We start from the raw sequence: 14,163 nt of genomic DNA on the forward strand, positions 1-14,163 counted from the left end.
ATGTACCATGTTTAAGCTTATTTACTGCTTTTGCTTTTCTTCTTCTTCTTCTTGTTTTCTTTCAAGAAAGTACATAACTTCTTTTTTAGTGATTCCTACGCTGTAAAAAAGAGTCTTTTAATTTATTTAAATGTACCATGTTTAAGCTTATTTACTGCTCTTGCTTTTCTTCTTCTTCTTCTTGTTTTCTTTCAAGAAAGTACATAACTTCTTTTTTAGTGATTCCTACGCTGCAAAAAAGGATCTTTTAATTTATTTAAATGTACCATGTTTAAGCTTATTTACTGCTTTTGCTTTTCTTCTTCTTCTTCTTGTTTTCTTTCAAACAAGTACATAACTTCTTTTTTAGTGATTCCTACGCTGTAAAAAAGGATCTTTTAATTTATTTAAATGTACCATGTTTAAGCTTATTTACTGCTCTTGCTTTTCTTCTTCTTCTTCTTGTTTTCTTTCAAGAAAGTACGTAACTTCTTTTTTAGTGATTCCTACGCTGCAAAAAAGGATCTTTTAATTTATTTAAATGTACCATGTTTAAGCTTATTTACTGCTTTTGCTTTTCTTCTTCTTCTTCTTGTTTTCTTTCAAGAAAGTACATAACTTCTTTTTTAGTGATTCCTACGCTGCAAAAAAGAGTCTTTTAATTTATTTAAATGTACCATGTTTAAGCTTATTTACTGCTTTTGCTTTTCTTCTTCTTCTTCTTGTTTTCTTTCAAGAAAGTACATAACTTCTTTTTTAGTGATTCCTACGCTGCAAAAAAGGATCTTTTAATTTATTTAAATGTACCATGTTTAAGCTTATTTACTGCTTTTGCTTTTCTTCTTCTTCTTCTTTTTTTCTTTCAAGAAAGTACATAACTTCTTTTTTAGTGATTCCTACGCTGCAAAAAAGGATCTTTTAATTTATTTAAATGTACCATGTTTAAGCTTATTTACTGCTTTTGCTTTTCTTCTTCTTCTTCTTTTTTTCTTTCAAGAAAGTACATAACTTCTTTTTTAGTGATTCCTACGCTGCAAAAAAGGATCTTTTAATTTATTTAAATGTACCATGTTTAAGCTTATTTACTGCTTTTGCTTTTCTTCTTCTTCTTCTTGTTTTCTTTCAAGAAAGTACATAACTTCTTTTTTAGTGATTCCTACGCTGCAAAAAAGGATCTTTTAATTTATTTAAATGTACCATGTTTAAGCTTATTTACTGCTTTTGCTTTTCTTCTTCTTCTTGTTTTCTTTCAAGAAAGTACATAACTTCTTTTTTAGTGATTCCTACGCTGCAAAAAAGGATCTTTTAATTTATTTAAATGTACCATGTTTAAGCTTATTTACTGCTCTTGTGTTTTTTTGTTTTTTTTTTCAAAGTAATTTTCTAATAAGGATACGGATTCCCAAAGTAATTGACGCCGCATAGGATGTCGGCAATTGTCGACGTTTCTGTTGTTGGGTTGTTTTTTTTTAACAGGGAGAGGTAGCTAGCCTTTCGACCATCCTTACAGAATGGTCGATCGAACCCCTGGCCATGTATTACCAAGCGGCGATTAATCTGCTGCGCTGCCAATAGATAAAAAATTATAATTCGTGAGACAAGCTTTACCACTGGAGATGATTTCGAATTATTGTAATTCAGTGAAGATTCAAGTCACCTCTGTCCTGAAGCAACTATCATTCTTTATATAGTTTTTCTATTTAGACATTAATGATAAGATTATATTTAATAATATATATATATATATATATATATATATATATATATATATATATATATATATATGTATTATTTTTTATAGTTTCGTTTAGGGTTTTTCCCTTTTCTACAGTGTAGGTCGTGCTAAATGTTGTTTATTGCAAAATTCGTATTAACCCCTAACCGCTGTCATTTCAACCCTTCAAGAAAAAACCTTCACCTTTATTTTACTAAAAATATCACAATAAATATACGAATAAGCCGGAAATACCATATACTAGCCCTTACATAGTTTTGATTTTAAATGTGATGCATCATTGAAAAGTATAAGGGTTTTAGGGGGTTTAATCCTACTTCTATCTAAACAATGCTGTCAGGTGTTGGGACAACTTTAATTACTACTACTACTAATAACTCATCGCAGCACCAAGCCGCCTGAGGCAAACGCAGCTACGCACGCTCCTCCTCCTACCCAATATATTCAAGGCCTCCCTCTTTACACCCTCCCAGTAAGTTTCCATTTCCTTTAAACCTTTATTTATGGCATCTTCCCATCCCAGACGAGGACGATCTGATTTCCGTTTAGCCTCAGACGGTTGGCCAAAAAGAACGATCATCGGCAATCTGTCATCCTTCATCCACATTGCCCCATAGTAGAGGTCATTAGTGGGCCAAACAGTAGCCATCTTAAAAACTGCAACAAATTAATGCATCGTAGTGGCTGGGCCATCACGAAAGCCACTACTAAAAATAAAATATTGGCTTTTCAGAGGAAAAGGATTTTGAGATTTTTGTATCACCAAAAAAAAGAAAAAAAAAGAAGATCGAAATCTACAAAAAATGGTTATAAACTTAAGTAATTGAGTCGTGTTGTTAGTTCGATACGGTAGCATTTTTTCATTGCTATGTAATTGTTTTATAACAGGAGAACCAACTCTCGAGAAAAAAAAAAAACTTGGCAGTGAAGAATTCCAATTATGAAAAATGTGACTTTATAGCCATCACTTAGCCAAAAATTATGTTCTAAAAGTGATTTTGCTCTTTTTGGAAATATTATAGCATCTTTTTAGCCAGAAATTTCCTAAGCCTTGTTTAAATATTTAGTAACTTATAATACTTCTGGGTTTGCTAGGCTATGTACAACCCTACTGTTTACCAACAAATAAAAAGCAGTTTGTTGGAAAAGTTTAATCAGTATATACGAATTATATATTTGATTATTGTTACTGTTTTGGTTATTTGGTAGCATTTCAGGTTCAATGGGGTTTATTTTCAATACGAAAAATAAATTCCACCTAATAACAATAGTCAGTCCATAAAATTATTTTCGGTAATTCGGTAACGTTATTGATAATTCGGTTTCAATATAATAGCATGTAGTTTTACCATTTAACGTATTTGAGCATGCCTAAACTTGATGCCCTTTGATGTTCCCTAATGGCATTGGTGCTTTTTTCAGCTAATATACAGCAGCGGTGATGTCAATCACGTGAGAATGATGTAGAATTGAATTGCTGGTACTTGCAAAAGATTATTTGTAAATTAGTCTTATTCTCCCATGTTTCCACTTTATCCATTTCATTTTATATATTATCAAACTTCCATTATACGTAATTAGTACTGAAAAGCAATATAGATTAACGACACTATTTTTTCTGTATTTTTTTTAAGAAAGAAAAAAATGTTGGATCAAACATGACTCATACCGAAAATCTTTTAAACTATATTGGTTAAAGGAAGGTACTATATATATATATATATATATATATATATATATATATATATATATATATATATATATATATATATATATATATATATATATATATATATATATATATATATATATATAAATATATATATATATATAATATATATATATATATAAATATATATATATATATAATATATATATATATATATATATATATATATATATATATATATATTCATATATATTTATATATATATATATATATATATTCATATATATTTATATTTATATATATATGTATATATATATTTATATATATTTATATATATATATATATATATATATATATATATATATATATATATATATATATATATATATATATATATATATATATATATATATATATATATATATATATATATATATATATATATATATATATATATATATATATATATATATATATATATATATATATATATATATATATATATACATATATATATATATATATTCATATACAAATATGTTTATTTATATTTATACATATAGTTAGGCGAAATTTATGTAAAAAAGAACATTGTAAATCCGATAACCTGATTGTCAATTATCATAGAATAAAGATTTTTTTCTGGACACATTATGTAAATATTTTAACGTGGCCCTGATTCTGAGTACTATTTTTTTGTATGATAGGAAAAATAAAAATAGGTTTTACTGGCCTCAATTGCTGTAAAAAAAGAGAATTATCTGCCATTTTCAATATTTTGAATCGAATTTATTAAATTGTGCCGAAATATAATACATTTAGAAATATTTAAAAAGGGGTTTTACCAATTCATCCAGTTTGTATCTCGTCTACGTTAAAAAACAGCTAGGGGTCTGAAGCCCCACTGGGTACCTTCCTGTGTGTCTTGGAGTTTACAGCATCTTCCAGAAGCCCTTCGGCTGATTTCTGAACTATTAACTTTTTTGGGATTTGGTTTAATCTTTCTGTCTGCAATTGATTTAATTTACAACACACAAGTTTGAATCAAGACTAAGGACGACAACCCCTCAATATGCTTGATATTTATCACGTAAATTTTCTTTTAACCATTAAAAAATAAAATAAATCACAAAAGTGTTTTTTAAAACCAAAATATAGTAAAAAAAAAGTTTTATTTGGCAGAAGTCGTAAATTTCTACCTTTCTAAAAAAAATATCCTAAATTCCTAAAAAAAACATCCTTACCACTGCTGTAACAAATCAGAAAAATATTAAAATTTAATTATAATAAAAATTAACAGTTTAACAGAAAACTAATAGAAATCGAAATTAATTAAATTAATTTAAATACCAATTATTTCAGTTAATTCAATGCATTTATTTTGGCCAATCTATTGGCTCTTATTAACTGAAATTGTAAATTACCATTTTTCAAATCTAAATTAACAGTAAGTTTGACGGCTTGAAATTAACAGTCTAACAGAAAATGAACAGAAATTAAGATTAATTTAATCAGTTTTAACACTTCCCTGTCGGTCAGTATAACCGTGGTTTACAACGTGATGGAACACCCTTATAAATTACAACAACTGATTTCTGAATAAGCAGCTTTTTCTGAAATTTGATTTAATCTTTCTGTCTACAATTACTTAAATACAACACACAAGCTTGAATTAGGACTAGGGATTACATACCCCTCAATACGCTTGATGTTAACTGTCAAAACGTCTTTTAATCATTCAAAAGAATTAAAATTTGATTTTAGTGAAATTCAGATTAAAATAAGAAAATAAATAATATTTAAAAATAAATGATAAGCATAGAATAATAATAAAATAATCCTAAATAATTGTTGAATATAAAATCGTAACAATATCCAGTTCAAGCTCGAATTTAATTAATTTTTTTAAAGTTGATTCTTTCAATTTTCTCCATGCCTTTTAGATCTTTTGTACCCCCTGTCCGTGACGAAGAGTCAGAAACTCAGCGAAAAGCTCACGCCAAGCAAGTTCGAGCCACTCGGCGGTCGACGCAAGGCGTTACACTAGAAGAAATTAAGACTGCTGAGAATATAATGAAACAGAAACAGCCAATCACTGCTCTTGTACAGGTTAGATCGAAGGATCTTGCTACTTTATTCTTAGAATATTTCATAGTACATTAATATATAAAGCACAGTATATTATATTATCAGTTTATTATATATTCGATATTATATGTGTTATATATTCGATTGTTAGTACTTGGAAGCATCTTGCTGTCTCTTAGATTATTTTACAGATCATTATTACCTAATGGAGCCATTTTAATGAAAAATTTATCGAGTACCCTGCCTGAATAACACAGAACAAGATGGAGTATATGAGGAACAGGAATATAAAAAAAAACTAATTACATACAATATAATATGTGAAGATAAAGAAAAAAAAGGATATAGAATTTACAAAATTGAGTAAATGAGATGTGGTCAAATAAAGTTTTGTTAATTAATTTAAATGATGGGTTAATTAAATGAATCTTAGTTCTGTCAACTTGTTAAACTGTTAATTTTGAACTGTTAAATTTCCTGTTAATTTTTGTTGATTCAAATATTAAAACCGTTAATTAATGTTTGAGTTAATTACTATTTAATTTGAATCTGCTAATTTAGCACTCAAAAAAAGGATTAAAAAATAATAAGCCTCAAGGTGCTGATAGTGTGGTAAATGAGTTTCCTAAATATGGCGGTTCTGAGGTTAGAAATAAATTACTGAAGATTATGAATATGATTTTTGAAAAAGGGGAAGTACATAGCGATTTTAGGAAATCTTAATTAAACCACTGTATAAGAAAGATGATATAAGTGAGTGTGGTGATTTTCGAGGGATTAGTCTTGTCTCTGTAGGTAGCAAATTACTTCGTAATAAGATACTTTTTAGACCGAGAGGTGCTGTAGATAAAGTTATCAGAGAAGAACAATGCGATTTTAGAAAGGGTAGAGGATGTGTCGACCAAATTTTCACTCTTAGGTTAATGATTGAGAAGTGCCTGAGTTTTCAAACACCTTTGGTCCTCAGTTTTATAGATAATGAGCAAGCGTTCGATTTTAATAATAGAGGAGCTTTAGCATAGGTCTTTTTATCCTTGTATGGGATACCAGATAAATTCATTAAAGTGATTAGTGCTATGTACGAGAATAACACTGATGCAGTTAAGGTAGGAAATGAGGTTAGCAGCTAGTTTCGTATTCAATGAGGAGTTAAGCAGGGTCATGTTCTATCCCCCTTTATGTGGATTATTTTGATGGATTTTGTCTTGAGAACGACAGGAAAGGCAGTGGGAGACCAAGGAATCAAATAACGGGGAAAAACTCACCTGGACTTAGATTATGCTGATGATTTAAGCATCTTAGATGAAAGTGTGAGCAAAATGAATGAACTTTTAGAGGTGTTGCGAGGTCTGGGTGCTAGAATAGGTTTGAAAATGAATGTTAAGAAGACCGAGTCACTAACGCTAGGAATAAGTGAAGATGAAAAGGTGACGTTGGATAACGAAAATATTGATCAGGTGGGCAGCTTTACTTGCCTTGGTAGTTTTATTAGTAAAGACGGTGGGAGCAGTGAAGCTGTTAAAAGTAGAATTGCCAAGGCTGAAGGTGTCTTTTCACAGTAAAAAAAAAGTTGGGAAGAAAAAGAAGATAAGTTTGCAAACTAAGATTAGAATATTAGAAGCTGCAGCGATGACAGTGGTGAAATATGGCTCTGAAGCTCGAGCGCTCCGAAAAGCGGATAAAGATTTGCTAGACGTTTTCCAGAGAAATCACCTACGGATTGTTACCTATGGATATAGTTACGGATTGTTACCTACGGTTGACATTGCTAGGGTACTTTCTGCGAATGAAGGATGACAGATTGCTGAACATTATCCTTTTCGGACAACTATGTAGGGCTGAACGGAAAGCAGGTCGTCCGCGGATGTCATTAATAAGGATTTAAAGGAAATTGGAATTTCCCGGGAGGGTGTAAAGAGGGAGACTTGTAATAGATTGGGCTCGAGTAGGAGCCTGCGTAGCTGTATTGGCCTCAGGCGGTGCGTTGTGTGTTGGTGCTGCGGTGCGTTGTTAGTAGTAGTAGCAATTTAGTATTTGAGCATAAAAGGGCCAATTGAATAAATGAGATGGGACCAAATGAAATGTGAGATAATTCATCTGAATTCCATTCATCTTTAACCTGTATTTTTTTAACCTCAAATCTAAAACTTTCCATTTAAAAATTGCCCTGATAATTTTTTAAAAAGTGTTACTTCTTATTTTCTATGGTATGGTCTTCTTCCTTTCTTGAAAAGCGGCACTACTACCAAAATTTATACTACCAATTTAGCTCAAAAGACTTGTCCTATCCTACTCTCTACTAATACCATCAGTATCTGGTATTATTAAGATGATATTCTTGAACATCTTAGTGTATGCACTCTTAACTTTGTATCAACAGATCTAATTGAATGCCTAATAGTTTTGAATGTAGCCTTGACCTCAAAGAGGTCAAGGCTACATTCTCGTTTTGCGTCCTGGTCTTCTCGTATTATCGTATTACATTCTGGTCTTCTCGTTTAGCGTCAGTTTCTCCTAAAATTCCCTGGAATATTCCCTCGATATATTTGTCCTTGAGTTTATATCAACATATATAATTGCCTACCAATGCTGTATGATGCCCTTAACTACCAGAACCTATCTCTTTCCTAGTGAAATTACTTCTACCTGGGATACTCTGGGGCTCTCTGGAATACTCTCTTAATAATATATGTTAATTAATATAATATATTATATAATATATCTTATTATATTATATAATATATATATATATATATATAATTAATATATATATATATATAAATATATATATATATATATATATATATAAATAATTAATTTAATAATTAAATAATATTATTATCATAATATTATTATATATTATATAATATTATATTAATATCATTATATAATAATTATTCATTATAGAAGTTTCTTATTCTCTTTTTCGAGCTCTATCATGGCCGATTTTTTATCTCTTTAATAATGCCAAAGAGCAAAGGCTATGAACCGTTTTCTTCAGTAACTAAATTATCGTGCCAAATATTATACATTAATATTATGTAGATGTTTGTATCTATTGACTTTTATAATTAACAGAAAACAATATTAAATAAAATACAGATAACAATAAACATATTTTTGATATGTTTAATGATATGATATGTTTAACGATATGATACGTAGACAGATAACAATAAACAAAAATACAATAGAACATATTTAAACAAATAAACAATAAGTAAATAAACATATAAACAAATAAACAGATAACAGTAAACAAATAAACATATAAATAGATAACAATAAACAATTAAAAAAAATACAGAAAACAATATAAAAAATCAAAATGCAGATTTTGACGAAAACTGTATCAACACACTGACCATTTGACAAGATAAAATAATAGAAGTATCTTTTGAACAGTTGCTTCTCTAGGGTAAGATGTCATATTTGAGTGACAGCCCGATATGCCTGATTTCCTGCTGTTCATTATAGCATATGAATAAAAGCGAGTCCCGTAATATATTCCAGAAGAATCCGGAAGCTTAAAACCTATGGGTAGTTAAACCCTACCGCTTAGATGTTGCTTTGGTAGTAAGTCGTCTCCCCCCTTCATAAAAAATGTTGTCACTTATATATTTACTCGTAGGAAGGGCACAGATGGACTTTTTGCATTTTTTCTTTCTGGGCTAATTCCTCTTCCCAACATAATGACAACATAAATGTTGTCGGTTGTATTTTACTTGCATTAAGGATAGTCTTGGACCTTATCTAATGTTTTCTTTCTGAGCTCTAATTAGTTTGGAATTATATGCTTACAAATAGCTTGTTGGAGTAGAATGTGTCCATTTTTGCTATTTGCAAACTTCCATCTTGATACAATTTTGTATAAAAATTTTGATACATACATTTGATACAAAATTTGATATTTTGAAACATACATTTTGATAAATACAAAATTTTGATACAATCAAAATTTTACAGCCACAGCTTTCTTCCTCAAATGTGCCTCTGAATCCTGCCTCAACTGCCTCTACAACGGTGCCTTCCGCAAGCTCTGTCATTACGAGCAATGCCCAACCTTCAGAAGATAACCTCGAACGGAGGCCATCCTGGAGACTAAGGGTCGATGATTCTAAAAATAAGGTAAAATTTTGTTTGTTGTGTTTGGTTACTTAAAACGGGAAATTTTTGTCCGACTCGTAAAAACGCTCTAAAAATGCCTATAAAGAAATGTTTTATGATTTTTTTAAGGTTTCAACCCCCCCCCCCGAAAAAATATGCACCCCCTTCGAAAAAAGGTGATTTTTATTCACTTTTAACTCAACAATAATATGTAGTCTTGAAATTTTTGTTTCAGAATTATAGCCTTGAGTGTCTAGTTTTTCCGCATTAGTAGTTTAATGCAAATGTGTCCCATACTGACCATTCGTAGCATTTCGACTCCAAATGTGGTTATGTTCCCTGCCTGTGACAGAGAAATAAAAAATAAATAAAAAGAAGACACACCGGTGTTTCAAGCTCTTTTTGAAATTTATGAAAAATTATTTACGTAATTTGCTTTTATTCTGAAGATTAAAATAAATAACAGTTGTCTAAAATCAATTCTAATTGATTTTTTTTCCTTTATTGTTTTTTTTCCAAGCGTGTTTTTTAGTTTTCGCTTACTAATAGATTTGGGAAGGGAGTTCGCAAGAGAGGCGGCTGTAAACCTCCAGCTAACGTCTGTCAACGCTAAAGATTATTAAATTAAAAAAAATAATTTTTTTAGCTGAAAGTAAGGAGCGACATTAAAACTTAAAACGAACAGAAATTACTCCGTATATGAAATGAGTTGTCCCCTCCGCAATCCCTCGCTCTTTACGCTAAAGCTTTTAATTCTTTTTTAAAAGTAGAATTGTGGCAAAGAGTCAAACTTTAGCGTAAAGAGCGAGGGATTGCGGAGGGGACAACTCATTTCATATACGGAGTAATTTCTGTTCCTTTTAAGTTTTAATGTCGCTCCTTACTTTCAGCTAAAAAAATTATTTTTTTTAATTTAATTTCTGAACGTTTTTGAATTAATGCATGTTTGGTTTTGGCTCTCCGCACATAAATTATTAAAATGAAATTCGTATAATAATTCTTTTTTCTTTGCTAAATGGCTTTCTCTTAGTTTTGATCAGACGATTTTGAGAAATAAGGGATGGAGAAGGAGGCCTAGTTGCCCTCCAATTTTTCGGTTACTTAAAAAGGCAACTAGAACTTTTAATATTTAACGAACGTTTTTATTAGTAAAAAATATACGTAACTTAACAATTAACTTACGTAACAAACTTTCATAACCTTATATTTTTAATATGTATACGAGGGGGTTTGTACCCTCGTTAATACCTCGCTCTTTACACTAAATCGTAAGTTTTGTCCCAATTCTTTAAGAATGACCCCTGAATCAGAAAGGCCGTAGAATAAATAGTTTAAATTACTAAAAATACTTTAGCATAAAGAGCAAGGTATTTATCTCCTCCTAAATACCTCACTCTTTATGCTAAAGTATTTTTAGAACCCCTCATATGCGTAATAATCTCTGTTCGTTTTAAGTTTCAATGCTACTTCTTCTTTTCATTTGAAAAAACGTTTTCATGTTTATTTTTCATTGTTTTCTTATAGTAATGCTTGAGAATCCTGCGCCCTTTTCATTGAATTTTTCTTCCCCCATGACAGATTCCTCCAAGGAAAGATCCTCCAACATAGCCCCCTCTCCTCAGCCCCACCCCCAAGCAAAATAAAATCCCCCTGAAAACGTCTGTACACTTCCCAATAACCATTACTATATATAAACACTGGTCAAAGTTTGTAACTTGCAGCCCCTCCAACAGGGATTGTGGGGGAGTAAGTCATCCCCAAGGACATATTTTTTATGGTTTTCGACTATGTTGAACAAAATGGCTATCTCAAAATTTTGATCCGTTGAGTTTGGGAAAAAAATGAGCGTGGGAGGGGGCCTAGATGCCCTCCAATTTTTTTGGTCACTTAAAAAGGGCACTAGAACTTTTCATTTCCGTTAGAATGAGCCCTGTTGCAACATTCTAGGACCACTTGGTCGATACGATGACCCCTGGAAAAAAAAAAAAAAAAAAAAAAAAAAAAAAAAAAAAACAAACAAATAAACACGCACCCGTGATTTGTCTTCTGGCAAAAAATAGAAAATTCCACATTTTTGTAGATAAGAGCTTGAAACTTCTACAGTAGGGTTGTCTGATACGCTGAATCTGATGGTGTCATTTTCGTTAAGATCCTACGACTTTTAGGGGGTGTTTCCCCCTATTTTCCTAAATAAGGCAAATTTTCTCAGGCTCGTAACTTTTGATGGGTAAGACTAAACTTGATGAAACTTATATATTTAAAATCAGCATTGAAATGCGATTCTTTTGATGTAGCTACTGATATCAAAATTCAATTTTTTAGAGTTTTGGTTACTATTGAGCCGGGTCGCTCCTTACTACAGTTCGTTACCACGAACTGTTTGATAATAACAATAATAGTTGTCTAAAATCAAGTCTAATTGTTTTTTTTTCCTTTATTGTTTTTTTTTTCAAACGTGTTTTTTAGTTTTCACTTACTAATAGAGCTGGGAAGGGGAGTACGCAAGAGAAGCAGTTGTAAACCTCCAGCTAACGTCTGTCAACACTAAAGATTATAATAACAATAATAGTTGTCCCAAATCAAGTTTAATTGATTTTTTTCCTTTATTGTTTTTTTTTTCCTATTATCAATTTTATTATCAGTTTTACACAAATTTATACCGTCTCCTATATCTTCAGTCTTAAGTTTACTGTTGTTTTTAAACTTTTTTTTTTTTTAACCTGTTTCTTCCCCCCTGAAATGAAAAATTCAGCCCTTCGGGGCGTATGATGGTAATTTTAAAATAAATATCTTGTTTCTTATCTTGCCAATTTCATTGGTTTACATCTGCGATTTATTTTTGTAAGACATTATTTCTAGAGAGACAAATAGTCTCGCCTTTTTGAGACCTGATTGGGTTCAAAAGCACTCGTGTGAAATTCAAACAAGTAATCAAAGTAAAAATTCATGTTCTATCTGATTGGGTCTTCTGTGTGAAAATTTAAGCCAGTAAAAGGAACAAATGTTTCAAGATCTTGTACAAGTAGTCCCTGTACTTTTCAATGACTTAACTTTAAAGACTTGTTGGTGACTTAAAAAAAAAAAACTGCAACCAGGTCAAACCCTAGGAGTTTCGTTCTGGGTTGGGGATGGGTGTACAAAAAGAAGATTATGGATTATCAAGGTTTTTGTCTGCAATTTTTTTCACGTGTATGTTGTTAATAATGTAGCTACTAAACAAACAGAAATTTCGGGGACGGGGCCTAAAACCGGGTAACAACCATCCCCCCCCCTCACCTCCGGATATACCCATGATTGTCAGCTCAGTGATGTAGCCCAATTCTAAATAAAGGCCTAGCAAATTGTTATAAACATGTTTAAATAACGTTTAGAGACCATAACATTTGCGTATACAGATTATCTTTATTAGTTGAAATAAATGACATAAATAGGGATTATTCAGTGGGAGTTAATTGGATTAATTGGATGGTTAAACTAACGAGTCTTGTCTAGAATTTAGCTTAATTGCTTCTTCTTCGTCTCGAATTTCTTTATCTATCCCTTCTTCTTGAGACGTCCCTCAACTAACACTAATTTAAAGAGCGTTGTTTTTTTAAGCATGTCAACAAAGCGTTTCCCCAATCCTTCTTTGCTTAGCTAAGTTTTCTGTTTACTATCAATCTGGGAAACTAATTAATTGTCTGCGTGTTTCTGAGGTTGTTGATTTTTTCCCGAGTGTTAGGAAAATAGAAGGAATTGAATGAATATTATCGACTTGTAGATTAAGCTAATGACAATCTTGTGAGTGGAAAATGGCTTTGCCATTGTTAAGAATAAGATCTATGATTGAATCTTGATGTAAAGAGAAGATCTACTTTGGAAAATGATTGCTTAAAGTTTTTTTTATCAATCGTTCTTTCAAGGCCTAATTAAAGAAATTTTTCGGCTGCATTTTTTTTTCTCAAAAACATTCAGCCAGGATTTTCTTTTTTTATGCTTGTTGTTTTATGAGAAAAAAAAAATCCCAGAACACGAAGAAAACGGTTTAAGTTAGTTGGAATGTTGAATAATGGAGGCGGTCCTTATACTCAAAAATTGAACTATAGTTCATCCACGAACTTAAATAAACGGGTAAAAACAGGATAAACGTTAATCCACGTTTTATAATTTGAAATGAAGATGATAATATGCTTTTCATGGAAGCAGGTCTTCTATTAAGGATTCATTCGAGGGGTCTCTCACTCACAGTAATCATGTACAAAGTGGGATGTGTGCCAAGTGTGGTTTAACCGTACCAAGCGTGGTGGAACTACGTGTCACACGAGGCTGTGAAAGATGTACATTATGTGTGAGAAGTCAGCCAACCCTAGGATTTATGTTTTCTTTTTCTTTTTTTTTAATTTTTTTCTATTTTTTTAGTTTTGTTTTGTTTGTTTTTTTTTTTTAGTTTTTTGTAACATATATTGTAACAAACAGTATATATATATATATATATATATATATATATATATATATATATATATATATATATATATATATATATATATATATATATATATATATATATATATATATATATATATATATATATATATATATATATATA

At 30.6% G+C, this 14,163-nt stretch overlaps 1 protein-coding gene across 15 annotated transcripts in view; it reads left to right on the plus strand.

Moving 5' to 3' along the window:
• The window catches only part of LOC136040607 (protein phosphatase 1 regulatory subunit 12B-like), a 223,303-nt gene that overhangs the window by 103,228 nt on the left and 105,912 nt on the right, over positions 1–14,163 (plus strand). For all 15 annotated transcript variants that reach the window (XM_065724876.1, XM_065724880.1, XM_065724875.1 and 12 more), the window contains 2 exons: positions 5,327–5,492; positions 9,438–9,599. In XM_065724876.1, the coding sequence (XP_065580948.1) occupies positions 5,327–5,492; positions 9,438–9,599 (328 nt within the window). The remainder of the gene's footprint in view (positions 1–5,326; positions 5,493–9,437; positions 9,600–14,163) is intronic.

Source organism: Artemia franciscana, chromosome 21 (genome assembly GCF_032884065.1).
Source record: "Artemia franciscana chromosome 21, ASM3288406v1, whole genome shotgun sequence".
NCBI classification, from domain to species: Eukaryota; Metazoa; Arthropoda; class Branchiopoda; order Anostraca; family Artemiidae; genus Artemia; species Artemia franciscana.